General features: G+C 47.2%; 1 protein-coding gene across 3 annotated transcripts in view; it reads right to left on the reverse strand.

The window, feature by feature from the left end:
* Positions 1–13,427, reverse strand: part of Vwa3a (von Willebrand factor A domain containing 3A) — a 57,722-nt gene that overhangs the window by 34,085 nt on the left and 10,210 nt on the right. For all 3 annotated transcript variants that reach the window (XM_055627432.1, XM_055627433.1, XM_055627431.1), the window contains exons 3-5: positions 9,633–9,757; positions 9,451–9,528; positions 6,554–6,608 (exon numbers count right to left, since the gene is read on the reverse strand). In XM_055627432.1, coding sequence (XP_055483407.1) covers positions 6,554–6,608; positions 9,451–9,528; positions 9,633–9,757 — 258 coding nt within the window. The remainder of the gene's footprint in view (positions 1–6,553; positions 6,609–9,450; positions 9,529–9,632; positions 9,758–13,427) is intronic.

Here is a 13,427-nt window from a genome sequence, read left to right on the forward strand (position 1 = left end):
CTCCAGGCTTAGTGAGTGACCTGGTCTCAGAAACTCAGGTGGAGTGATAGAATAAGATCCCTGAGGTCAATCACTGGCCTTATTGCATGTTTGCTGGGGTGCACACACCTGTACCTGCACGAGAATATATAACCAGAGAGAGATTTGTGAGATCTGGCTGGAATGACAGACTTTTAATCCCTCTGGCCAGATATGCCCTTAGTACACACCTTTAATCCCAAACAAAGACGGTAAGGTTAGTTTACATGAGGAAACACCCATGTTTGAAAGTGACATCTAATTGAGGGACAAAGTGACGAATCATAGAACGATTTGGCAGAATAGGATAAGCCAACTCTCCAGGAGAACAGACAGGAAAGAGAAGCTACTTAAGAGCAGTACAGGAGAGTTAAGACAGTAGAGTAGGGCTATGCAGTAGAGAGAGGAGGCAGTTATACTGTGAGAGTTTTGCAGAGACAGGCGGGAGAGAGAACAAGCTAGATACGGGTGAAGACAGAATGAGCCAGAGGATGAGAAGGATCCAGAAGATTGGAAGAGATTGCTAGAGTTAGTTTAAGGTCAAGCAGACCAATTCAGCCAGAAGCTGAGAGAAGCCAGTTTGAATCAGTCAGACTGGAGAGAAGTTTGAACCAGAACAGCTGAGGTGAACCAGCAAGCCAGAGTTCAGAAAGAACTAGAAAAGGGCCAATTATTCAGCAGTAAGCCTCTAAGAAAACAGTTACATCTGCACTCACACAGGGTAGATAAGGGCCATGGAGGTAGAGTCTCAGCAAAGTTGAATGATAGACATATGAATAAAAATGTCACAGTGAAACCCATCATTTTGTGCAATGGCTATATGGTAAAAACAATTAGCATGTTGGTAGCATTTCCATGCAGAATCTGCCAACAGACTACCTGTTTCTGGAACAGTGCATCTAGGGCTACTGCCCCATGCTTTAAGCCAACCCTGTGACTCAAGTTACTGGATCTTCTCTGGTCAAATAGAGACTTTATCCTGGCACTGGCCCTTCTCCTAGTTCAATACTCGTGCGTACGCCTGTATAATCTCCATTACAGTACAAACAGGCTAGCCTATCTTACAAAAGATTTAAATTCTCCTTCATATGTACTGTTCTTCTTTTCTGCTTCCAATTAGAGCTACGTATCCTTATCTTTCCATGTCTCTGTGATTCAAGTTCAGTTCTCACCTTTCTCTTCTTAGGAAGCTACACTTACAAAGGCCGTTAGTGACCTCCACCTTTCTTGAACTCAAGATCAAATCTACATTCTCAACTTCCTTGAACTTCGAGGAGCAGATGACACAGTTTGGCAATGACAGTCTGTCAACGTATGACATTTAGTCCCTTGTTAGGCAAACCCTCTTCTTTGTTTCATATTGTAAGTAACTACTGTGTTATCCTAGGATCCTGCTACCTGACCATTCCGTAAGGGCTCAGAAGAGATGCAGACTCTTAGTCATGGTGGATCATGGTGGATCCTATAATTCCTGTATTTGAGAGGCTGAAGCAGGAAGGTTCCTGGGCTACAGAGTGAGACTCTATCTTCCTTAAAAAGAAGACTCTTGGGTCCTGCCCTAGAGGCTGCCTACAAAGTGTACCCCAAAGACTCATGCGCTTAAGCTTGGTTCCCAAGTGACAGAGATCCCAGCCCTAATCTATCTGTAGCTCTATCTATCAACAGATGTGTATCAATCTATAGATCTATTATTATTAGCACATGGTGAAAAGTTTTGAAGGAGGAGACCTGCTTAAAGGGACATGGTTGCTGGGGTATGTCCTTGGGGTTTATGTTTTGTCCTGTGCCCTGTCCTCTCTCCTTTGTCTTCTTTTTCCTCTTCCTTCTCTCGTTTTCCCTCCCCTCAACTGCCATGAGAGCATCTTTGCTCTATTACGTTCCCCACCATGTTCTGCCTCCTCACAGCTTAAAAGCTGACGATGGGCTGAGACCTCTGAACCCAAAGACCAAAGTCAATCTTTCCTCCTTTATTTTCCCCAGAGGACTTTTGTCACAGTGATAAAACACTAACACTGATCTTTAAGTTGGTGTGCTGACAACCAATAAATGGGGCCTCATGAAACTGAAAAGCTTCTGTAAAGCAAGGAATACTGTCATCAGAACAAAACGACAGTCTACAGACTGGAAAAGGATCTTTACCAACCCTATATCTGACAGAAGGCTGATATCCAGAATATATGAAGAACTCAAGAAGTTAAAAAGCAACAAATCAAGTAATCCAATTAAAAAATGGGGTACGGAACTAAACATTCTCTAGAGAGAATTCTCTATAGAGGAATATAAAATGGCAGAGAAACACTTAAAGAAATGCTCAACATCCTTAGCCATCAGGGAGATGCAAATCAAAACGACCCTGAGACTTCCCCTTACACCCATCAGAATGGCCAAGATCAAAACTCAAGTGACAACACATGCTGGAGAGGGTGTGGAGAAAGGGGAACCCTCCTCCACTACTGGTGAGAATGTAAACTTGTACAACTACTCTGGAAAACAATCTGGCGCTTTCTCAGACAAAGAATAGCGCTTCCTCAAGATCCAGCCATACCACTCCTAGACATATATCCAAAAGATGCTCAAGTACACAATAAGGACATTTGCTCAACCATGTTCATAGCAGCTTTATTCATAATAGCCAGAACCTGGAAACAACCCAGATGTCTATTAACGAAGGCATGGATAAAGAAATTGTGGTACTTTTACACAATGGAAAACTACTCAGCAATTAAAAACAAGGAAATCATGAAATTTGCAGGCAAATGGTGGGATCTAGAAAATATCATCCTGAATGAAGTATCCCAGAAGCAGAAAGATAATACCCATGGTATATACTCACTTATATAGACCTATAAGATAGAATAAACATACTAAAATCTGAACACCTAAAGAAGATAAACAAGAAAGAGAACCCAGGGTAAGATGATCAATCCTCACTTAGAAAGACAAATGGGATGGACATTGGAAGTAGGAGAAAACAAGTAACAGGACAGGAGCCTACCATAGAGGGCCTCTACCTGAAAGACTCTACCTAGCAGTACATCAAAGCAGATGCTGAGACTCATAACCAAACCTTGGGCAGAGTGCAGGGAATCATATGAAAGAAGAGGGAGTTAATATGATCTGGAGAGGACAGGAGCTCTACAAGGACCAAATATATCTGGGCACAGGGGTCTTTTCTGAGACTCTTTCTCCAACCAAGGACCATGCATGGATATAACCTAGGAACCCTGCTCTGATGTAGCTTATGGCAGCTCAGTAATCAAATGGGTTCCCTAGTAAGGAGAACAGGGTCTGTCTTTAACATGAACTCAGTGGCTGGCTATTTGACCTTATTCCCTCCCCCCCAAGGGAGGAGCAGCCTTGCTAGGCCACAGAGGAGGACATTGCAACCAGTCCTGAAGAGACCTGATAAGCTAAGGTCAGATGGAAGGAAAGGAGGACCTCCCCTAACAGTGGAATTAGAGAGGGGCCGGGAGGAGATAAGGGAGGGAGGGTGGGATTAGGAGGGAATGAGGGACAGGGTTACAGCTGGGATACAAAGTAAACAAACTGTAACTAATATAAAATAAATAAATGAATGAGTAAGTAAAAAAAGTTGGTATGCTGGCTGGTTTTTATGTCAACATGACACAAGCTGGAGTCTTCTGAGATAAGGGAACCTCAACTGAGAAAGCGCTTCCATAAGATCTGGCTGTAGGCAAACCTGTAAGGTATTTTTTAAATAACTGTTTGATGAGGAAGGGCCCCGTTCCCTGCCAACCCTGGGATGGTGGCCTTGGGTGCTATAAAGAAAAAGAAGGCAGGGCAAACTGTGAGGCTCAAACCTGTGAGCAGCATTCCCCTGTGGTCTCTGCAGTCAACTCCTGCCTCCAAGTTCCAGCCTGGGGTCCCTGCCCTGACTTCCCTCTGTGATAGACTGTGGTGCGGAAGGTTTTAGTCATGGAAATGCACAGGAACTCAGAAGGGCCCCACCATCCACTATCAGCTTGATCCACATCAGGGCTCTCGGGATTTGGCGTGGAGGGTGTTTGAGGCTGGATGGTTTTCTGTTGTGGGAAGCTGACCTGAACATTATAGTGTTTAACAGCACTCCCGGCTATTTCTAGACTAGATGCCCACAGCACCTCCGTATCTGCCAGCTGTGGCAACCAAGAATATCCTCAGGTCTTGCCAAATGGCCTCTGCGACAGTAGAGTCACCACTAAATACAAATCAGTTGAAACCACGGGTCCGTTTCATAAGATATTTGTTTATGTATTTGGTTGTCTGTTCATTTAGTTATTTATTGTAGAGCTGAGGACCGAACCCGGAATGTTGTGCTTGCTAGGCAAGCACTCTACCACTGAGCTAAATCCCCAACCCCTGAACTCATGAGTCTTTTGTTTCTCATCTGAATGCCTATAACCACCTAGTGCTATCACCAAGGACATCTCTCCTGGGTCTTCCGACATGTGCCATTGACCACTGCTCTTCACCTCTGTCTGGAGGTTTGGTGAGACTCTCCTACTTCTCAGGTCCCAGACAAGGCCTCCTGGTTTTCCCTTAAACCCGTTCCTCCCTTAGCTTTTCACATTCAGTAAATGGCTTTCAAGCACTGGCCTAGGTACCCTGGCTCCATCCTGTCCGGGCCACTCACAAATCCTGCCTGCTCTACTGCCCCTGAATCTATTTCATCCTGTCTACACCAGTACCTAAGTCTAAGTCAGCACAGTTCTCTCCTGGCCTGTCTTGTGTTTCCTCCTGTGCACCCAACTGTCCATCTAGACAGCAGCCAGGCTGGTCCTTTGAAACCTATTAGGTCCATCAATGCTGTTTAAAAGGCTCTCGTTTGGCTTTCCCCGATCTGAACTTTTCTGACTAACCTCATGCCTGTTCTCCACATTGCTTCTTCTGTCCTGACACACTGCCCTGATTGTGGCTTCTGGAACATGCAAAGGTCTCGGGACCTTTGCGCTTGCTGATTTTTGTGCCTGGGACATTCTCCACTTTCTGGATTACTGGCCTCACTAGTTACCTGTTCCTATTGTCCCTCAGAGTACTTTCCCTGACTGTCCTACACACAGAACTCTCTTTACAATACGCTCCTGCGTCCCACTTGCTTTCTTTTTGTTAGTTAAGAACTGTTACTAGGGCAAGGTTTTGCTAACACCCCACTCTGGTCCAGTGAGTGGGGTTTAATAGTAACCTTTGCTACAAGTGTAAAAAAAAAAAAAAAAGAACTGTTACTAATTGGCCCTGAGGACAGCTTATGATCTTCTTTCTTTGTCCTCCTCCTCCATGGAGGAGCTCAAGAAAGGTCAGGCCTCATGTTTATTCCCTTCATTCTAGAACAGTACCTAATATTTATCCCATAAATATTCACTGGATTCATGATTCACCTGGTATTTATCCCATAAATATTCATTGTGTTTATGACTCAAAGCTGAGTTGCATTAGGATATTGCCAACCCTCAAGGAACCAGAAGTTAAAAATTAGAACTCCTTCTCTTCCCTTTAGACTGAAAAGGGTAGGGGGTGGGGAGAATGGGGCCTGGAGAGATGGCTCTGTTGTTGAGAGCACCAGCTGCTCTTTTATAGGACCTGGATTTCCTTTCCAGCACCTGCATGCTAGCTTATAACTGTCTATAATTCCAGTTCCAGGGGACCCGATGACCTCTTCTGATGCCCTCTTCTGGCCTCCATGGGTACCAGAACAAAAATTATATATATGTATATATATATCCTGTAAAAAAATAAAGTATAAAAAGAGGCCCGAGGAAATGGCTCAGTGGCTAAGAGTGTTTTCTGCTCGTGCAAAGGACTAAGCTTTAGTTCCTTGCACTCACGTCAGGTAGGACAGCTCACAATTACCTGTAACCTCTGCTCCAGGGAATTCAGTACCCTCTGTTCCCTGGGGGCATCGGCTGTGCCCACATGTGTGGGCATGTGTGTGTACACATGTGCGCACACACAGGAATAAAATAAGTTTTAAATATATAAAAGCTACCATTAGAGTTTGAAAACACACCATCAAAATTGTTAGGATTTGCCCCCAAAATAACTGCTAGGTAGGTGCATCCGGGAGAACTGGAGCCCAGTGATACCAGACAGTATATCCTTTTCAAGAGAAGTCAGAGAACAAGCATAAAAGTAAAATAGGAAGATGCTGAAACCTGGACAACTAAGGCAGAAACTATCTGAAATCATGGAATCAGAACGAATCCCATTTCGGACCTGATGTGGCCTGCACACCACTAGCTTTCGACCCTGCTTTTAGCCCCGCTGCAGATGGCTCCCCTTCGGGGAGCGGCGCTTTGCCTTCCCACGTGTCAACATCTGTCTCCTCAGCCCATGACCCGGCTCTGCTCCCCGGCCCTCCAGCCTCTGTTCAGGCCTAGCCAGTTGGACGCTTCACCCTTTGAATAGGATGGCTGCTCTAAAGAAGTCTAGCGAGAGTCAGCCTGAGACTCGGGAGGTGAGGTCCCCTTGACTCCAGCTTTAGAAAGGGCTCTAACCAAGCCAGCTGAGGAAGGTGGGAGGAGCCACGCTGTGCCGTTACCTTCTTGCTTTTCTCTGTGAGCCACTGAATCCTCTCCTGGTAGACTTTGATCATGCTGTGGAGACACCAGAAAAGACTCGTTTACCAACAGCGGGGAATCATCACCAAGCATTGTCACACACACAGGAAGGTGGCCAGGATTTTTACACGTTTCAGTTATCTAAATTTTTAGTTAAAAAAACCTTTCTTTTCTTTTTTTTTTTTTTTGAGACAGAGTTTCACTGTATGAAACTGGCTTGCCTGGAGCTTGCTCGTGTAGACCAGGCCTCAAACTCACAGAGTTCTGCCTGCCTCTACCTCCCTGTCGCTGGGGTAAAGCTGTGGCCTCTTCTACATTTTTGAGGGAGACTCTCACTCTGTAACTCAGGTTGGTCTCAGACTCTCTCTCTTATTATTTTCTAATTTAAAAAAAATCACTTTGTGTGTGTTTGTATGTGTGTTGGCAGGAGGGGAGAGGAGATGAGGAGGAGGAAGAAGGAGAGAGAGAACATGTGTGTGCGCATAGGCCTGCATGTGTGCATGCGTGTGTGCGTTCATGTGTGTGTGTGTGTGTTCAGGTGCAAGCGTTAGTAGGAAGAGCCAGGTTCCCAGCACCACTTTTTGGAGCCATCTCACCAGCCCAGCCTTAGACTCTCAATCTTTTTGTTTGGTTTGTTTGTTTGTTTGTTTGTTTGTTTTGCCTCAGCCTCCGCATACTGGAACTCGAGGCGCGAGTTACCTGGTTGGCTGAATTTTTAATGTTTAAGGCCGACGTGTGGAGGGTATAAGGCAAATGTAACCAAGACAGAGCTAAGGCTTGTTTTTGCCAGGGCAGCAGGCCAAGAAGCGGGGGCCGTGTGGGCACCAGGGCCTGGCTGCAGCCCTCCTGTGAAGCAAGACAGGGTGCTGATGGCTACGGGTGCGGTGCCGGGGTGCAGGCCCGGGAGGCTGGGGGCAGAGTTCTCATGAGCAAGGCAGGGGAAACCGTTGCTCACTCCGATCTGAGTCTGTTTCTAAAAACTCGTTTATTCAGTGTGTTTGAGTGTTTCACGTGGATGTGTCCCCTCTCTGTGTATTCCTGGTGCCAGTGGAAAGTCAGCAGTGGAAGAAGGTAGCAGATCTCCTGGAACTGGGGCTGTGGAAGACGGTGAGCATTCATGAGATTGCTGGGAACCAAACTCAGGTCCTCTGCAACGTTAACAAGTGCTTTTCAGCTGTCTCTCTAGGCCCTAGGATAATATGAGTCTTTACAGAAGAAACTGTCCCAAGTTTCTTCAGGGACTGACCACAAGGCTGTGAAAGCAGAAGGTCAGCCGGCCGTCTTGGACTGATTAACAAAAATAGGTTTCTAAAGAGTAACCAAGAGAACCCATTGACCACTGTGCCTATAGCAAAGCGAACGCTCCCGTGATGGTGTGGACACCGGCAGGTGATGGGTGTTTGTGGAAAGGCCTTAGTCACTTGACTCTTCACTGAGTTGCCTCGCTGAGAGCAGCTGGGAGAGAAGAGCATGGGTGGCCGGAAGGTTGGTGGCTACAAATTCATGAGGTGAGAGCACAGGAAGAGTCAGGAGCGTGAATATGGGGCCAAGTCACTGAGCCTCACACTGAGACACGCTTGTGTTTGACAGTTTGCTGGCAGTAACCATGACATCAAGGTGGGAGGGGGATGTTTTGGGGAAGGGTCTGGGAGGAAATGAAGGGTAGATTCACATTTAATTGCATACGTGTATTAAACCTCCAAAGAACAAATGAAATGTTGAGTTTGCAGTTCAAAACAACGGGGCCAAATATTATAGAACTCTGCATATGTACAGGGAAACATTCTATAATCCAATAACTCAGGAGGCTGAGGCAGGAGGATCTCAAGTTCAAGGCCAGTCTGAGCTGCATAGGCCCTGCCACAAACAAACAAATAAATGAACTAATGAACGAACTAACTAACTGAAGATCAAGTAATTGTTTAAAACATTCTGATCCCCAAAAACGTTCTATGAAATCTATAGTTAAAGCATTTTGATAAGTCCCACTAATTGGTCGCTGTATGATAACAGTTGAGCAACCACCTTTTGGTTAATTGGTTTGACTTTTGGTAATTAAGTTGAGAACAAGACAATGTTTTGGACAGTTGTAAGGATGAAATGAGATCTTGTAGGCAGTCCTTAGCAGAGTTTCTGGCACATTAATAAATTTTAGCTGTTAATTATTATAGCTGCTTTTTGGGAAACCTTAGGCAATAGTAATTATGGGTCATAGATTAGTACATCTGGGATGGAATCCCAAAAATCATCCTGTCTACTGATTATCAGAAGATGTCTGTGAGTGTGTGAGTATGTGAGTTAGAGTGTGTGTGCATGTGTGTGCTACTTACGCTATCATGATTGGTTTAGGTGTGGCTGGGGAGATGGGTCAGCAGTTAAGAGCACTTGGTGCTTTTGCAAAGGATCCGGGTTCAGTTCTCAGCACCCACATGGTAGCTCACAACCATCTGCAAGTCGGGTTTCAGGGGATCCAACACCCTCTTCAGGACTCTGTGGATGCCCAGCACACGCATGTGCACAAAGGTACATGCAGGCAAGAGATTCATACACATAAGATAGAAGTGATTGGTTTGGGAGTTGGTCACAGGCCTGACACACATCTGCAAGGTTGGGAGCTGCAGCAGTCTGACAAAGCCGTTAACCGGCAAATGAAGAGGGGATGTCTGAGGCATTCACTGGAGGGCATGGCGGGGGGCTGTTCAAAGGCCAAGAGATGCCAGTCTAGTCCAATGTTTTCATCTGAGAAAAGGGCAAACTAGAGGAAGACGAGACAGGCTTAAGGTCCCCTGGAACTGTTGACTGCTCTCAGTCATGTGCAGGCTATGGGATGAGAGAAGGCCTCAAGCTCTGGGGGGCTGGAGAACATGGTTAAACTCACTCAGAAAGCCTCGATTCAAAGTGGCGGGCGGTCTGGGTGGAGAAAGGCAGCCTGGGCGCAGTGCTGTCATGCTCTTCCCTGAAAAAGCAAAGCCTTATTTGGGGTTTCTCAGGCTCAGGGCTTGCTGCACCAACATAGCCTTGGGGAGCCTGGGAGGAAGGGTGGAAGGATTTCAGACTTACAGCCCAACTGTGCCCTGGCTTATCAGGTCAGCCAGGGTGAGCTTCTCAGACTTTAAACTGTGAGTTGACAGCCAGTCTTCAGAGTCTTCTGAAGCTGAGTCCTGAGACTCAGTTCCCTGCAGCCTCTACAAGGCAGAAACCAGAGTCAGACAGGGACCAGCGGGAAGAGGGACAGATAAGGGTGTTCTTTGGTTCCCTTCACACAGAGGTTGTGAACTCTGAGGACCCCGTCCCAAGGTATTTTAAAAATTCTCCTTGCTAACTGGACCCAGTGGAACATGCCAGTAACCCTAGCACTTGGGAGGTGATCAAAGCCAGCCTGGGCTACAGAGCAAGGCTCTCACTCAAAACACAAACAACCAGCCGGGTGCAGTAGCACACATTCTTGGTCCCGGCACTCAGGAGGCAGAGGCAGGCTGATATACCGGAGTTCAAGGTTAGCTTGGTCTACAGGACAGCTAGGGCTACACAGAGAAATCTCCCAAATCAATCCCGGCAGATACCTTCTTCTGTGGAGTCTCCCTCCAGTGCCCCACCTGCTGAGAGCTTACAGTCAAAGGTGCCAGAGGAGGCCCTCTCTTCTGCATGAATTTCTCTATTTCCCATCCTGTCTACGGCAAACCCAAATCAAAGGGGCTGCCTCCCTGGTGGTGAGCAAGGTCTGGATACATTTCTGGCTTGTTCTCAGTGAGGTGGTCTTGCTTACTCCCAAGAACTTACTCTTTTCAGGTAAGTTCTGTCCCCTAGCATTCTAAGAGACTCTCAGCAAACACCAGTTGGTCATTCTAGCTCCACCCCAGAGGCCAGAACCAGAGCGGTGGGTAGTTGTTTATGTTTAGAGGACTAAGTTCCTGCTTGTCACAGGACTCAGCTACCACACCTGTGCCTAGTGACGTCTGTGTCACCTGCGGGCCTGGTAGTGGAGCTGAAGCTCCGTTGTGAGCAGCTGGCCCTCCCTTCCAGAGCCAGCACATGGACAGCCTTAACAAGACTGAGTCTGCCTTCTGGGATATTTCTGAGCCATTGCTTTGAACTGGCCCCATCCGTGGTGCTCGGGCTATGGTGCGAGTAAAAATATTGTCTTCCCTCAGCTTGCACTCTAGTGTGGACAGATGGACACCAATATGCAGGGGAGTGTCAGATAGGATCATTTATAACAAAAAAGGAGGAGGGAAAGTGGCTAGGAAACTACCAGGGTGCTTTGGGAGGCTGCCTCGCTGAGTAACAGTCAGGGAAGACCTCTGAGCCAGGCCGGGAGGGCTCAGGAGGAGCCAGCCTGACACACAGCAAAGGAGGCCCATTCCAGGTGGAGCCGTGGAGGGATGGAGGGGCTGACTTATGTGAAGATGAAAAGGGCAGCCACGCGTGGGAGTGTAGTTGTGGTGGTCTGAGTGAGAATGGCCCCCTAGGCTCATACGTATGAATGTTTGGTCCCCAGTTGGTGAACTGTTCGGGAAGGATTAGGGGGTGTGGCCTTGGAGGAGGAGGTGTGTCACTGAGGGTGAACTTTGAAGTTTCCAAAGCCCATGACATCCTCGTTGACTCTCTCTCTGTGCCATGTAGTGTCTGTGGTCTCCCGATGTGAGCTCCAGTACCATGCCTGCCTGCCTGATGTCATGCTGCCCACCGTGCGGGTCATGAAGTAACCCTCTGACCGTCAGCAAACCCACAATGAAATGCTTTCTTTCAGAAGTTGCCTTGGTCATGGTGCTTTGTCAGGGCAATGGAAGAGTAACTAAGACGGTAGTAGATAAAAGTAGATAAAAGCACAGACTGTGCAGGTACTCGCCGCACAGGTGTGCAAGGTAGGAAGAGCATCTTGTGCTAGCTACAGCTGCTGCCGTCTGTGTGCTCCAGGAGGGCCTTGAATATAGACGGAGCTGGACCATAACACGCTTCACCTGCGCGCTTCACCTGATCTCAGGTGAAAGGCCGAGGAGCGATTGTTTACTGAGGCTCTAGAATCCAGCTCAGCCCTAGTGTGAGACCCACAGACTCACAGACACAGATGCCTACACACACAGTCTGTCTTTGGGCTTGCATCTATCAGGTTTTCCCTGTAGTGGGCAAGGTGCTGACTGGAGGCTGAAAGCCGTCTGCTGCAGCGGAATGAGCCGCCGCGCAGAGGACAGAGGACACGGGAGGAAAGCCTGGAGGGGTGCAGCACGGTGTCTCAGCTTTCTCGCAGGCAGTGCCCCCCTCTCCTCAATTGTGACTGGGGCAATGTGAAGCTAGGGCACAGAGCGCCACCCCGGATCCCTCTGCACCTACAGCTCTCAGCAACGGCTCGGCCACCCCGACTTGCTGGCCCGCAGAGGGTTGTCCTAAAACAAAGGTGCGGAGAAAAAGGCTGCTAACACTGCCCACCTTGCATTTTTTGCCCAAGACCGGTTCTGTCTGGTTTCAAAAGGAGATTAGCAAGAGCTCAGGATGTGTGAACACACGCTCCTATTGACTGCAAATACTAACATGGCGCCTAGGCTATGCCGAGCACTTTCCATGTAGTAGTTATGTAACCCCATGAGACCGCCGCTTTCCTGACAAGGGAGCTGGGGCACAGAGAACTTAAGTCATTTGCCCAAGGTCACACAGCTAATGATGGTGATGGAGCTAGGACTCAGGGGAAAGCTTTATCAAGTCAAGCTCGTGTCCGAAACACTACATGGCTTCCATGAATGAGCACAGACTATGGTTATCCGCATGAGAAACTTTCTCACTATGTGATTCAAGGCTAAGAACGTCCCTCCTGCCTTCAAGAGCCTCAGGCCAGAGACCACAGCCTCCGGTCTACGCTTCGGGAAACAAGGCTGTGTACCCTGTGACCACTAGGTGGCGCTGATCTCTTCCAGGACGCCCTGTGCCTCACACTGATCACGCACCCTTTCCTCCCCCCCCCCCCCCCCCCCCCCCCCCCCCCCCCCCCCCCCCACCCCCCGCCCCAGTCTGGCACTTGAAGCGGTCTGTCATGCTTCAGGCTGTGGCTTTTGCTCTGCAGACATCTGAAAGTTCATTCCTACATCTGTCATTGTGACTGAGGGCCCAGCTGTTCTTCTGCTAAAGTGGGTACTTTGAATTTTTTAATTATGTGTGTGTGTGTGTGTATATATATATATATATATATATATATATATATATATATATATATATAAAAATATATATATAAATTGTGTATGTGCGTGTGTGTAGCTTCCCATACAATATTACCATTTGTATATAAATAAATTAAAATTTTAAATAAATTATATGTAAATAAACATAATATTTATATATTACATGGATATATATATATATATGTGTGTGTGTGTATACATACACACAACATATTCTTCTAGATCCAGTCTCTGTGTATCCCTGGCTGTCTTGGAACTCACATTGTAGACCAGGCTGGCCTTGAACTCACAGAGATCTGCCTGCCTCTGCCTCCTGAGTGTGAGACTAAAGGCGTGCACCGCCATGCCCAGCTCATACATTTAGACCGTGTTTTTTCCCCTCTCCCAACTCCTCCCAGATCTCTTTCCCCCAACTTTATGCTCTGTTCTCTTCAAACCCCCTCTCTGACACTCCCCACAAAAACAATCAAAACAGGCAAACACGAAATCATTAAGGCAAAAAATGGAAAGCCCAAATAAAACAAAAATTCAACCCCCCCCCAAAAAAAAAAAACCCAGTAAGTTGTTTTTGTGTTGGCCAAAACACAAAGGCATGGGGCCTGCCCTGGCATGCACTGATATGCCCAGGGACACTCCACTGGAGAAAATCCATTTTCCCTTTGACCGTGGGTGTTAAGGACAGTAG

This window comes from Psammomys obesus, unplaced genomic scaffold (genome assembly GCF_907164565.1).
Source record: "Psammomys obesus unplaced genomic scaffold, mPsaObe1.curated_primary_1811, whole genome shotgun sequence".
Lineage (NCBI taxonomy): Eukaryota > Metazoa > Chordata > Mammalia > Rodentia > Muridae > Psammomys > Psammomys obesus.